At 38.8% G+C, this 12,552-nt stretch overlaps 1 protein-coding gene across 9 annotated transcripts in view; it reads right to left on the reverse strand.

Moving 5' to 3' along the window:
- The window catches only part of NEO1 (neogenin 1), a 520,914-nt gene that overhangs the window by 61,298 nt on the left and 447,064 nt on the right, over window positions 1-12,552 (reverse strand). For 6 of the 9 annotated variants that reach the window (XM_074965867.1, XM_074965872.1, XM_074965870.1 and 3 more), the window contains exons 14-17: window positions 11,296-11,406; window positions 7,506-7,700; window positions 6,634-6,729; window positions 5,168-5,391 (exon numbers count right to left, since the gene is read on the reverse strand). In XM_074965867.1, the coding sequence (XP_074821968.1) occupies window positions 5,168-5,391; window positions 6,634-6,729; window positions 7,506-7,700; window positions 11,296-11,406 (626 nt within the window). The remainder of the gene's footprint in view (window positions 1-5,167; window positions 5,392-6,633; window positions 6,730-7,505; window positions 7,701-11,295; window positions 11,407-12,552) is intronic. The other 3 variants (XM_074965871.1, XM_074965869.1, XM_074965873.1) reach the window with 1 other exon arrangement.

Raw genomic sequence — 12,552 nt, forward strand, 5'->3', positions numbered from 1 at the left:
TACAAAGTCTCAAATACTCTTGTCTAAGGTAAGTGCCTAAAGCATTATTATAACATTACCAACACTTGAAAACTATAGCCATTAATTCTCTCAATATTCTTTTTTGCTCTACCATGCAAATTCATTAATCATTTACTCTATCTGAAACGAGAAGTTCCTTTCGTAATCAGCAAGAGCATTCAATACTAGTCAATCATAAATGTAAATGCACAAGGTCTAGGACACACTTGTTATGCAGCAAGACTTTTAGCTGTCTACTGGTGGTGTTTAATTTACAGTGTTCCATTAAATGAACTAACCATGGGAAAGAATGATAAAGGGAAGCTAAAATTAAAAATCCATCTTGCAATTTGAGTATTTTTCAAAAGTTATGTTAGGATTCTAAGATAAAATCTAAAGAGTTCAAAAACTAGCTGAAAATGTTGGTTCTCTGAGAGTCTGGGGGACAAAAATGGTTTTATTTTCTATACCTATATGTTGGTTTGCAGAAAGGAGGACCATCTGTGGACAGACTTTCCTAAATCACACATAGCCTCCGGCACAGGTAATCAGAAATATGACTCATTTAGTTACCATTTCTGCCTTTGGGCTAAACTGTCCAGTATGTACTGTATGTGGCTTGAGTATAAATCGTATACCTGATGCATACATAAATATACCTGGTTCCTTATTTGGATCTACTGCTAATCTAAAAGCAGAATGAAATGACTGGCAACTTCAAAACTGGACAATGTGAATATATATCCATAAATAATTGCTACCTTCAGAAAATTTTACTTAGAGATAATGTTTCTTTTTCTAAAGGTAAAGATTATCTATTAAGTCACATTCCTTGAAAATAATGAGAGAATACCGTTCTAATGAAAAGGACATAGAAGTGTAAAGGCAATAACACTCGCATTTCTGATGTAAAGTGTACAATGAAACCTTTTAAAATTATCCCAGTAAAAGATCAAGAAAATTTCTATTTGCCAAATGAAACTTGGAGTCACATAGAGTGCTTTGAATGTTCAAAGAAATGAAAAGCTATTTTTGGATTCGACTAGTTCGGTTTCATCACGATCAGTATGAATAGGGCCCTACCAAATTTTCGGCCATGAAAAACGCGTCACAGACCATGAAATCTGGTCTTTTGTGTGTTTTTATCCTATACGATACAGATTTCACAGGGGAGACCAGCGTTTCTCAAATTGGGGGTCCTGACCCAGACGGGAGTTGCATGGGGGTCACAAGGTTATTTTAAGGTGGTCGTGGCATAGCCACCTTTACTTCTGCACTGCTTTCAGAGCTGGGCGCCTGGAGAGTGGCAGCTGCTGACTGAGGGCCCAGCTCTGCAGGCAGCAGCGCAGAAGTAAGGGTGGCAATACCACACCATGCCATCCTTATTTCTGCACTGATGCTTGCGGTGGCTCTGCCTTCAGAGCTGGGCTCCCACGCAGCAGCTGCCGCTTTTCAGCTGCCCAGCTCTGAAGGCAGGGCCGCCCGTAGCAGCAGTGCAGAAGTAAGGGTGGCAGTACTGCAAGCCCCCCACAATAACCTTGCTACCCCACAACAACTTCTTTTTGGGTCAGGATCCCTACATTCTGAAATTTCAGATTTAAATAGCTGAAATCATGACTTTTATGATTTTTAAAATCCTATGTCCATGAAATTGACTAAAATGGACCATGAATTTGATAGGGCCCTAAGTATGAAGGAGAGAAAGAATAAAGACAGGGGAAATGACTGTCAGAAATTTCAATTTTCATCAGTCTTACCAAGAAATATTAGATGCATAGGCAAAGCAACCTACTTTTAAGAAAATTTAATCTTGGGTGGAGCAGTTATTGCAACCTAGAGGTTAATAGTCCCTTGTAATTGTTTACTGACTGCCACTTAAAAAAATAAGCAATCCTCCATTGGTAGTGCTTGAGCTAATAGGAAACCACATATTCAAAAGTGGTTTTCATCAGCTTTACACAGTAAGTGCCATAGAGGATCATATCCATGATCCATCTAGCCCAATATCTAACCTCTGACAGTAGCAAGTGCAAGATGCTTCAGAGGAACAAGACACTCTGATCTGGACAATTAGGTAATAATCTTCCCCCTTAAGGCAAGTCATACCCTGAAACAGCAGGGTTAATAAACTTTATACTTTTCCCCCCTCGCCAGAGTAAACATGGATATTCTTCTTTATCCATATATATGTTCAATTCTTTTTTGAATCCTATTAAGCTCTTGGCCTCATTCACACCTGGCAGGTATGAGTTTTACAGGTTAATTGTGCATTGTGTAAAGAAGAATTTTCTTCTGTCTGTTTTAAATTTGGTGCCTGCCTTTCAGTTTCACTTAGTGCCCTTTCACACAATACAAGGCCAAGGAGACAAACTGGAGTGGCCTGATATACTTTCAATTTCATTCATTGTTTTGTTTCATTTACTGTTTTAAGAAGGTGGCAGTGATATCCCATGATACTAAATATTGCTTAACTAGTACAATAATTATATATGATAGATTATTGCAGGATAAAATTTATTTTCCTTCTATAGGTTTCTAAAAGATCTAAAGTCCAGAAATAAGTGATTTACTTATTTGGAACCCACCATCTGATGAATGCACTTTGTGTGTAGCACAACTGCATTCAAGCAGCAAAGAAAATTTGAAAAATGCTCTCTGACATGTCAAACCAATGCATCCTCTTGGTTGGCAGCAGGTAGAATACTTCAGCTTCAGGAGATACTTCCTATCTGTTCTAGTGCCACAAAGCTCTTCATAGTTACCTTACATAAAAACTCGGAAAAAGAGGGTTCCTGGATTTGTAATCACAGAACTCCTATTCGAGGTTTACAAGCTCATCTTGTTCTAAATATTTTCTACAATTTCAACATATGAGGGGGAATCAAAAGCAGCAAGTTATCAATGGACTGTATCAACATGCAGTTAGCTGCAATGGGTGAAACACTGATGGGTGAAACACTGGCTTGAACATCTGCAGCACTGGAGGCATCAGGATTGAGGTAATTGCAAATCCGTAACGTGAGTCATTAAAGGTACTCAGAAATAGGAACAGATCTGGTAATGGATCTACTGGAGGCCTAAAAGCTATTCTCCATAACAGAAGGAAAAAGCTTTATATATCATCTTGATTTGCATGCTGGGGTCACCTAAGACATAGGCACTGCCACCTAACTGATGGATGTCCTAGCTCCTTCCTGAAAAGGGATCAGCAGTATGGGATCTACACAACTTCTTGGAATCCCATCTTGAGATGTTTAAGGGAAGAATCTATCATTGACTTAGAGCCGAACACATGAGATGTGCTGAGACAACAAAATTACACTTAATGACCTTCCGTGGGCAGACACTATTGTGGAACTTGGCATAATAAGAAAATTCTTCTGAAACTGCAGATTCGGAAGACAGCTTCTGATTCCTAATGGGATGAACTGCACAGGGTTACTTTGATAAGGGACAAGGTATGTTTTTCCTTAGAAGCTTGTCAGAATTCTGAACCTCCTCGGCCAGAAATTGTGAGATGGAAGTGCCATGCAAACACTGCATCCAGCTGGTCAGACTTCCAAGTCAGATATCTTCAATACTTGGTTGGTCAGTGGCAATTAGTCTGACAGAGAACCTATGAGAACTCCACTGAGACTGATAGCCCCTAATATGTTCACTTAATAGTAAGGTCACTGGAAGTGGGCTTGGCAACAATGCACATTCATCAATTCATACTCATTAAGACTACCAAGGATCTGGCTGACAGGACTGCTCAAGAGATTTTGCCCTTTGGGCTGAATATTAGTAGTTGTTACTTCTCCATAAAACAGTAAAGAATACGTGGCTGAAGCAGAGAAAAAACAAACAGTGCACTGACTGTTAATGCTCTGGGATAGATGACGATGGCAACCCAAATGGGTCTAATGCTTATGTGTTCTGAGGAAAACACTTTGCATTGAGGAATTTTGAACAATTTTATTTCATTATTATGTATTATGTTTGGTCAATTACTTATGAATCCATGCTCCTGAGTCATCTGGTCACCAGCACAGAGCATTATGGGAGCAATTAATATAGTACTGCAAAAAGAAAAGGAGGACTTGTGGCACCTTAGAGACTAACAAATTTATTTGAGCATAAGCTTTCGTGAGCTATCTTCAATAGGGTCTTAACTCATGAACCTACAAGCACTGTATAAATGGCTCCCGAGATGCCCAGTGCACGTTATTCAGGAATGTGGATTCATAAATACTACTTGCCTTTAGAGGCGTAACACAGAAACCATGTCTCTTTTCATATCAATATCATATTTGTGGTTTGTAATAAGATTGCTCTGTAAAGGAGCATTAAAGAAGGTCCATTAACTGGCAAATGTAATAACCATTTCCTTTGAGGCTCATTTCTATCTTGCAATGTACAGTCAGCATTTTTCAGGCCTTCAAGAAACTGTTAGTCCAAAGAAGTCTTGAAATCAACTGCCTTTGGTATGGTATATGCAGAAAAATCTGAGAAGCAGGGAATGCCATAATGGAATAGTTATACATTTTTACACAATCACCATCATAAAATTAGTTTTTATCATCAACTTAGTATGACCCGAAAGGCTTGTCTTTTTCCTTTTACATGAAGTAGGGTAAATATCTTTCAGTTTGACTCACCCCATTAATTTAGATTCCCATCACTACTGTTTGAAGAGAACCCATTAGTAGCATACACAGTGTTACTGTGCTACTGGCCCCACAAAGGTGAGCCCATGTCCTTCACGCAAGCAGTTTATGCCAAGGCCAAATGAAGAATACAAAGTCTATATTCTTTAGCATCCAAACTCCAGCAGAGGAAATTAATCCTGCAAGTGTCTTCCTCCCCCTACCTTCACCCCAAAAAGGAGATTATTCTTCTATCTACTCACATATATCACTCCATATTAAACAGAACTATTGTCAGAAAAATAGACCCCAAAAATGTCCAGTTAGATCAAGTTTATAAAAACCTTTAAACTGATTACTAAACTGTGGGATATTATTGTAAATGGGAGTCCATTCATGTCAAATTCAATTGGACCCAAATCTAAACTGCTTGCTCAGCAAATACCTCAGCCCTCAAATTGCAATTAACCTAAACGGAGCACTGAATCTGTGTTCATTAAATTGTACCAACTGTGTTGATGTTGTTCAGCTTCCAGTACCTTGTACTTCGTGTTTGCAGGAATGTTGGTTTTCCAGCGGACCGTGTAGTAGCGAGCATCTGTGATCTTCTGATTCTTTGGCAGAGAATTGTCTGCCCAAGTGATCCTTATGGTGTCATGGCTCAGAATGGAAGCCTGAACTCCCACCGGTGGCATCATGGGGGAGGGATCTGGCACTGGAGTGTATGGAGCATTAATAACAAATAAATCAACTTCGGAAGTGTCTAGAGGATTGATGGGTAAAAAGTAGTGTATTATAATTAAAAAGGGAGAATGTGGCATTTTAATGTAAACAAAAACAAAAAAGGAAATGCAGGGTTATACAATGGAATGAAAGATGAGGAATGGAGAAAAAGAGAGAAAAGCCAGAGTTAATAGGGAACATAAGACTAGCAAAGTAATTATTCCATCCCGATTGCTTTTAATGCAAAGGTTATGAATAAAAATATCCTATACAGTTCATCACGTAAGCATACTAACATCTATGAACCTCAATCACCGTATAAAGTACTTTCAGGATAAGATACTAGTTCAAACCTTTGGCTTTATTTGCCTCAAAAACATCCACTTATTTCTTCTCCAGAAAGCAATGATATGAGAAGCACAAGATGGACTTCTTAGGGATAAGTAATTAGTGTTTCATTCAAGATTACTGGAGAACTATCATCTTTCAGAGCATTTTGGGAAAAAAAATCTATATGTTATATGAAATAGTGATTCAGGGAATTCAAACTCCAAGGTACTCTAGAAAACCTAGCAGAATTCCTGGTCTTCAAAAGAAAGATTAAACTCACAACGATGTTCACATCTGATGGATCATCTCTTAAAACAAGGCCAAAATGTTACACAATGTTAGCAATGCCAAGAAGCAGAACGAGACACAGGGCAACAGCAACTGAGAGGCTAATGGATTACTCTGCTTAAAGCCCAAGATAATATCAGGTTTATTATCGGTTTATTACAAGATGAAAAACATTATCCTCATGCCTCATTTAATTTAGTTACTGCAAAATAAGACCTAAACACATCATACAGAGAATGCATGCATTATAATCAGTGTCTCAGCTTCAAAGATAAATGCTATACTTTTTTTGAGACATTCATAAAAAGAAAAAATTAGGGCCAGATTTTTCAAATTGTACATGTATCATCTGCACTATACAGTTATAGCCACATACTGACATCAGAACATTTGTAAGTTTTTGCAGGGTAAATTCTAGAATTTAAAACCAAAACCAAACATACAGTTTTGGGTAGTTTAATAGTTGGCTTAACAATTGAAGTTAACCACAAAGGCAATAATGTGAACCAGTTTAGGACACAGAGAATATCTGATATCATAAGAGAATAAAACTCTATTGTATTATGCATTTTCTCATGTCTTTGATTGTTTTCTGGGACTCAAGGCTATAATTTTCAGCTATGTGTAAACAATAAATTAAAAGAAGGCAAACATTGCCCTTTACCTGTATGAGGCCTGGTCACTGCACTCTCATAGAGTGGGATTCCTTCACCAACATTGTTAAATGCTTTCAGAGTTATGACATAGTGGGAACTTGGATCTGATGGAAGAAAAATTCACATGTAGTTTTAGTGCAATTTCTCATTGCAAATTGTTACTTCTATTTCCTGCCTCTAGTTTCTCTATACATCACTCACTGCTTTACTTGTTAACAGAGAAATGCATCCAATAAGCAGCGAAACTAGAACTGTGAGTTTTCTCTAAGACTTTGTCTTCCAGCATGCTTCGTGTATCGGACCGTACAAGAATTCTTCGCATACTACAGGATGTCTGTATTCATACCAAATCTTTAACTGGAGCAAAACTGAGATAACATTGAGGTACTAGGGCTGCGGGGAGGTAGCTGGGGCTAGAAAGGCAGCACGTCCAAACCCCTTTGCTGATGATGAGTGGCCACTTTAGACTGCAGTTTGTCCCTGAGGGAAGGGGCCAGATGAGGACTGGCAGTGGGTAACTGAGGCGAGGTGGGCTTAGGGGATTGGGGTTCCCCAGGGAGGGGAGACCCAGAGTGTGGAGGCATTGCTGTGGGGCAGCACCCCAAGGTAAGGGGCACCGGGGTCCAGGAGGGATGCGGGGTCTGAAGTGCTATAAGTGGTGGAGATCAGAAGGAAGCAGGCACCAGCAGGAGGCACTCCGAGGCTGGAACTGAGCTAATTCTCAGATGACCAGCAGGAAGCACCGTGGTGGTGACTGCTGGCCATGCTACACTTCATAATGAAAGAATCTTTGAAAAACACAGTTTAAGCTGTGACTTGGAAAATACCAATACAAATCAGAGTTAAAATTTAGAAAACAATGTTAGTGAATCTTCCTCACCCAAGTTCTCAATGGTGTAATAGCGTTGTTTGTAGTCCACTTTGATAGTCTGTGCATGAGGGCTGCCAATGCCATACCCTATAGCATATCCTCTTACCACAATGTTCTGGTTTTCAGGAGGAGTCCAGCTCACTACAATACTTGTAACAAGTGGACGAACATGTAGGGAGCTTGGAACTTCAGGAACACGAGTTTCTGTTACAAAAAGAAAAATGCAAACCAAGTATTCTTACAAGTATTCTTAACCCCTTGTGCTGCCACAGAGCAACGCTAATATTTTTAGGAAACCCCACTTACATTTTTTCTCTGTTAGTGCTCAAAAACAAGGGCTGCAAAGAGTGACAAAATTCCAGTTATTCATCTGTGCATTGCAGCAGAAAGTAAAAAGATAAATGAAAACTGAAAATCCAAATATGGTAATTTTAACTACCAAAAAGGCAGGTCTTGTTATAACAGAAAAAAAGAAAGAAAAAACAAACCCTCTATATAGTAAACTAAAATTAACCGACTTTTATATTCCAATATATACAGAAATTCATACTTCTAGTACTTTTCTTAAAGGAGAACTTTTACACTGGAGCAAAATATTACCGACAGAGACAAATCCATTTAACTTTCTGGCTTTTGTTTATTTTCCTTGCCACTTTGCAGTTTTCCAAAATTTGCTTAAAATAATGGATTTACCCCACTCCATCCTCACTAACCATTTTCTTCTTATGTATGTAACTGCAGCACAGTCACATTGCTGACTTTTTGGCATCAAAATATTTCCATGACAACAGACTGATGACACAGAAAAAAGATTATAACTTCACTGTAGAATTAAGGAGACAATTTTATAGCTTTAACAACTGCCAGTAAGAAGTTATTAAATTTGCTACATAAATCATTTGTGATTTGTTCAGTGGACTCTAGGTTAGTAGTCCCTCTTTAAATCTATAAGCCCCCTTTACTTACCAAAGCAAGTACACAGACATATTGTGACTATGTGGCTGATGTTTAATACTCTTATAAATCTGCAGCACCTCACTGGTTTAGTTATGAGCCCACTGCATGCAGTCTTACTGCTAAGACATCATCAGAAATGAGCACCTGTGGAATCCACATTAAGGGTCTGAACAGAGCAAACACTCAATCAGGATCCAATCAAATCGATCAAAACTGTGTAGCTGAGTTCAGATGGATTTCCACAGCACTATCAGAAGAATAGCATCAAAGTAATTTTAATGAAGGGCTTTTACCACCATTGTTAATTGAAATATAAGCAACTAAACAAACTTAATATATATGTCTGCACCTTTAACTAAATTGCTTGAAAGTAAAGGAAAAATAGCTGCTTTTTATTTGCATTACTTTCTCCATCCAGTGGAACCTGCAGTGGCAGATGTTAAATATTCCAAATAAAAGATAAGATGGATTAATATTAGGTTCACACAAACAAAAAATCAATTCTGCTAGTTCTGCTGGCTCCTGCCTGCAGGGTTTCTCGCTTAATGAACTGTGCTTTATTTATTGAAAATATTCAACCAACTTCACTGATCAGGATGTCAGATCATAACATGCCTATTGGCCTGCCTGACCTAGAGGGCTTATGGTCTCCATCTAATATTACTGGTCAATTAAAATTCACAATTATTAAATGCAAAAAGCTACATTAATACAATGCTAAAAATGAGATATTAAATTGTACAAACTCAGTCTATTCTAAACTTCTCGCAACAGTGTACAGGGGCCATTACATCAACTGGAGATCAGATGGGTGCAGAAGTGCCACAGCCACCCCACTCCATTATGGTGGCACTACACTATCATAATATTGTCTTATACAAGAGAATCTTTCACAAGCCAAGGTGAGCAGAGTATAAGGCTGCTTTAAACAAAAAAGGAGGAATAAAAAGGAAGGTGATAAAGAGAAAAAAGAGAAATGCAAAAAAAGATTAACCGATTATTAAAACTGATCCAAGGACTCTATTTATAACCACTTTCTAAACTGAAATTTCTGTCTGTGGCTACCTCTTGTATGAGCTACTAAAGGCAGTGTTTTCTCCAGCTCCCTAACGTTGCCTGCTAGTTTGTGACTCTTTACCTTAGCCATTAGTCTCCAATGTGGAACCTGTTACATACTTTTTGAAAATCTAAAATATAGTGCACCTACTGAATTCCCCTTACCTATCATGGCAGCTATATATCGTCAAATAACGTCAGCAGATTAGTTAAGTATGGCCTCACATTCATTGATGAGGTCACACTGGTTATCTTTACTCACCTCTGCTTTTCAAGATATTCTCTTACACTGTCACTGAATGCAGTGTCTAAGAGTTCTTGTATGAAATGATGAAGTGACACTTTTTAAAAAAAACACAGTTTGCTTCTTACCAAACTCAACTGCAGTTGGTCAGATTCTGGACAGCCCCAGCTAAACCATCTTTCCTCATTCAAATCCCTCCCAGAGACGCAGGATAGGATTTTTAAAACCATCTAGAGGATTTAATTTCAAATAGAAGATGATATGGGTCTAAATTCCCTAGACTACTTTGAAAATCAACCTCGGTTCTTCCGTAAGACCCCAAATAGTTATCATTTTCAGTCAAACGCCCTCTTACCCTCTCTCTACTATAAAGAAAAAAGAGGTAAGAGAGAAAGAAGTTTAGAAGAAGAAACAGCCTGGCACCAGGGTGTGAATCTAAGTACGTAAATACCTAAGTACGTAATATAATCTTATTATTGTTACCTTCGTCCACATTTTTCCCTTCTCTACTAAGTCTTTGTGCTTCCCATTCATTTCACCATAATTACAGTTAGGCCTCAACCTGCAATGTACAACTTGTGGGCAGACTGCTGAACACACACAGCCCCACTGCAGTCAACAAGACACCCCCTAAGCTAGGAGTGGCCAACCTGAGCCTGAGAAGGAGCCAGAATTTACCAATATACATTGCCAAAGAGCCACAGTAATACGTCAGCAGCCCCCCATCAGCTCCCCCTCCCTCCCGATCAGTTGTTTCGTGGCGTGCAAGAGGCTCTGGGGGGGAGGCACAGGGGAGGGGGTGGGAAGGGGTGGAGTGGGGGCAGGGCCTCTGGCAGAGCCAGGGGTTGAGCAGTGAGCACCCCTCAGCACACTGGAAAGTTGGCGCCTGTAGCTCCAGCCCCGGAGCTGGTGCCAATACAAGGAGCTGCATATTAACTTCTGAAGAGCCGCATGTAGTTGGCCACCCCTGCCCTAAGCACAGCAGTCTGCCAAAGCGCTGGACCTTTGAAGATTGGGGCATTAGACTGGAATTCTTTGGGGCATGCACTGTGTCTTATTTGCTTCATAAAACACTAGCCTGCTGTATAAATAATGAGTATATGATTACACTTTTGCTTGCCTCAAGGAACAACTTTTTTCCCACTTTTGCAGGGTGAAAACATGTGGAGGATTAAAGTCAGGTACCCAATTACATTATTTCTTTTCAATAGACATTGAATAATTCATAATTGACATTGGCACCCTGTAATTAGGTATTATTTAGTGGGGAAGGCAACATAATACATATAACTGAAAGTAAAGAAGCAGTATTTACATCTTCAGTTTTCAGGCCAATTTCTTGACAGGAATTTTATTACATTAGTGACTACTACTAAAATTATATATAAATAAAATACATGTGTCCTGTTGTGCAATTAGAATATAGTAAACACAATGGAGCAAAATTATGTTTGCTTTGGAAAAAGGTCTGCCAAATTTTGTAGTTACCTGGTCCATGAATTTTGAGGTCTTTAAAGTCAGAAACATGCTTATGGTCCTTACCATCTAGATCACTCTCAAAAGTTTCTGCTGATATCCAATCAGTAGCTGGTCCTGTACCATTGCTTGTTAAGGCAGCCACACGGAAACTATATTCTGTACCTCGCTCAAGACCTAATATAAAAATAATATATAAGTTACTAAAATAGGAGCTCTAACGGTGATCAAAGAATCACAATTTCTAATTAAAACATCAAGAATCTCACCATCAGACTTTGACAGTAAAAGCTTGTTAATGCAAAACTAAATGAGTGGATGCACACATTGTAGCTGCTGTTGTGACATCGTTTGGGTCAAGCCTGAAACGGAGCCAGTGAGTTAAGTGCATTATGTTTTGGCCTTTCACCCCTAAGACTGCTGTTGAGCAAAACCTGAGGTCAGGAATGGAAATCAGCACTACTTGCAGTGAGACTCCAGTAAGTGAAATTGACACAAATTATTGTGTAGCAGCCAGATTGTGACGGCAGACACCCAGGACTATGGCACTCTGGAGACCTTCCCTGTAGGTCACTGGCAGAACAGCATGAACGTCGTGTGTAACATATATAGCCAGCTGATAAATGAAAGACTTTGCTTTTCATGCTAGTAGCCCTTTGTCTGCACAACAGAAACCTCCACATTTCTATAACTAACCTTCTGCATTCAGTGCCAACTATTGAGTGATCAAAGTATGTAGGAAGTGAATTATTCTTCTTAGATAAACATCTACAAGCTATAACCAAAGCAATGATAAGATACACTGTAATAGTTAATATATACCTTTATCAAACATACATATGAATAAGAGCATCCACAGTTACCCCCCAAACCCACCACTGTGCCATTTAAGGTATTTTAAATAAAGAACATAAACCTTTATGACATGGTTTGAAAAACACTTCCTCTGTGAGCAATTATTCCATACTTGTCCATTATGGGATTTCTTGCACCTTCCTTTGAAACATCTGGTACAGATCAGTGTCACAGACAAGATACTGAATTAGATGGACCACTGGTCTAATCCAGTGTGGCAATTCCTATGTAGTGGGAGCTAAGAATTCAAGATGATATCCAAAGAGCCTTAAAAAACCCAGGATTCAAAGGATAATGTAACATCTTGGAGGAAACAATCCACGGAAAAAACAAAAACCAAAATTTAAAATCCCCCGAGCATAAAATCTTTGTGGTACAACTAAAGTTGTATTAGTTTCACAGATCAGCTAATTTTTAAATGAACACTAGAGTTAAAAACCAGTTCAACATCACCTTTATTATTCACAT

Source organism: Natator depressus, chromosome 10 (assembly GCF_965152275.1).
Source record: "Natator depressus isolate rNatDep1 chromosome 10, rNatDep2.hap1, whole genome shotgun sequence".
NCBI lineage: Eukaryota > Metazoa > Chordata > Testudines > Cheloniidae > Natator > Natator depressus.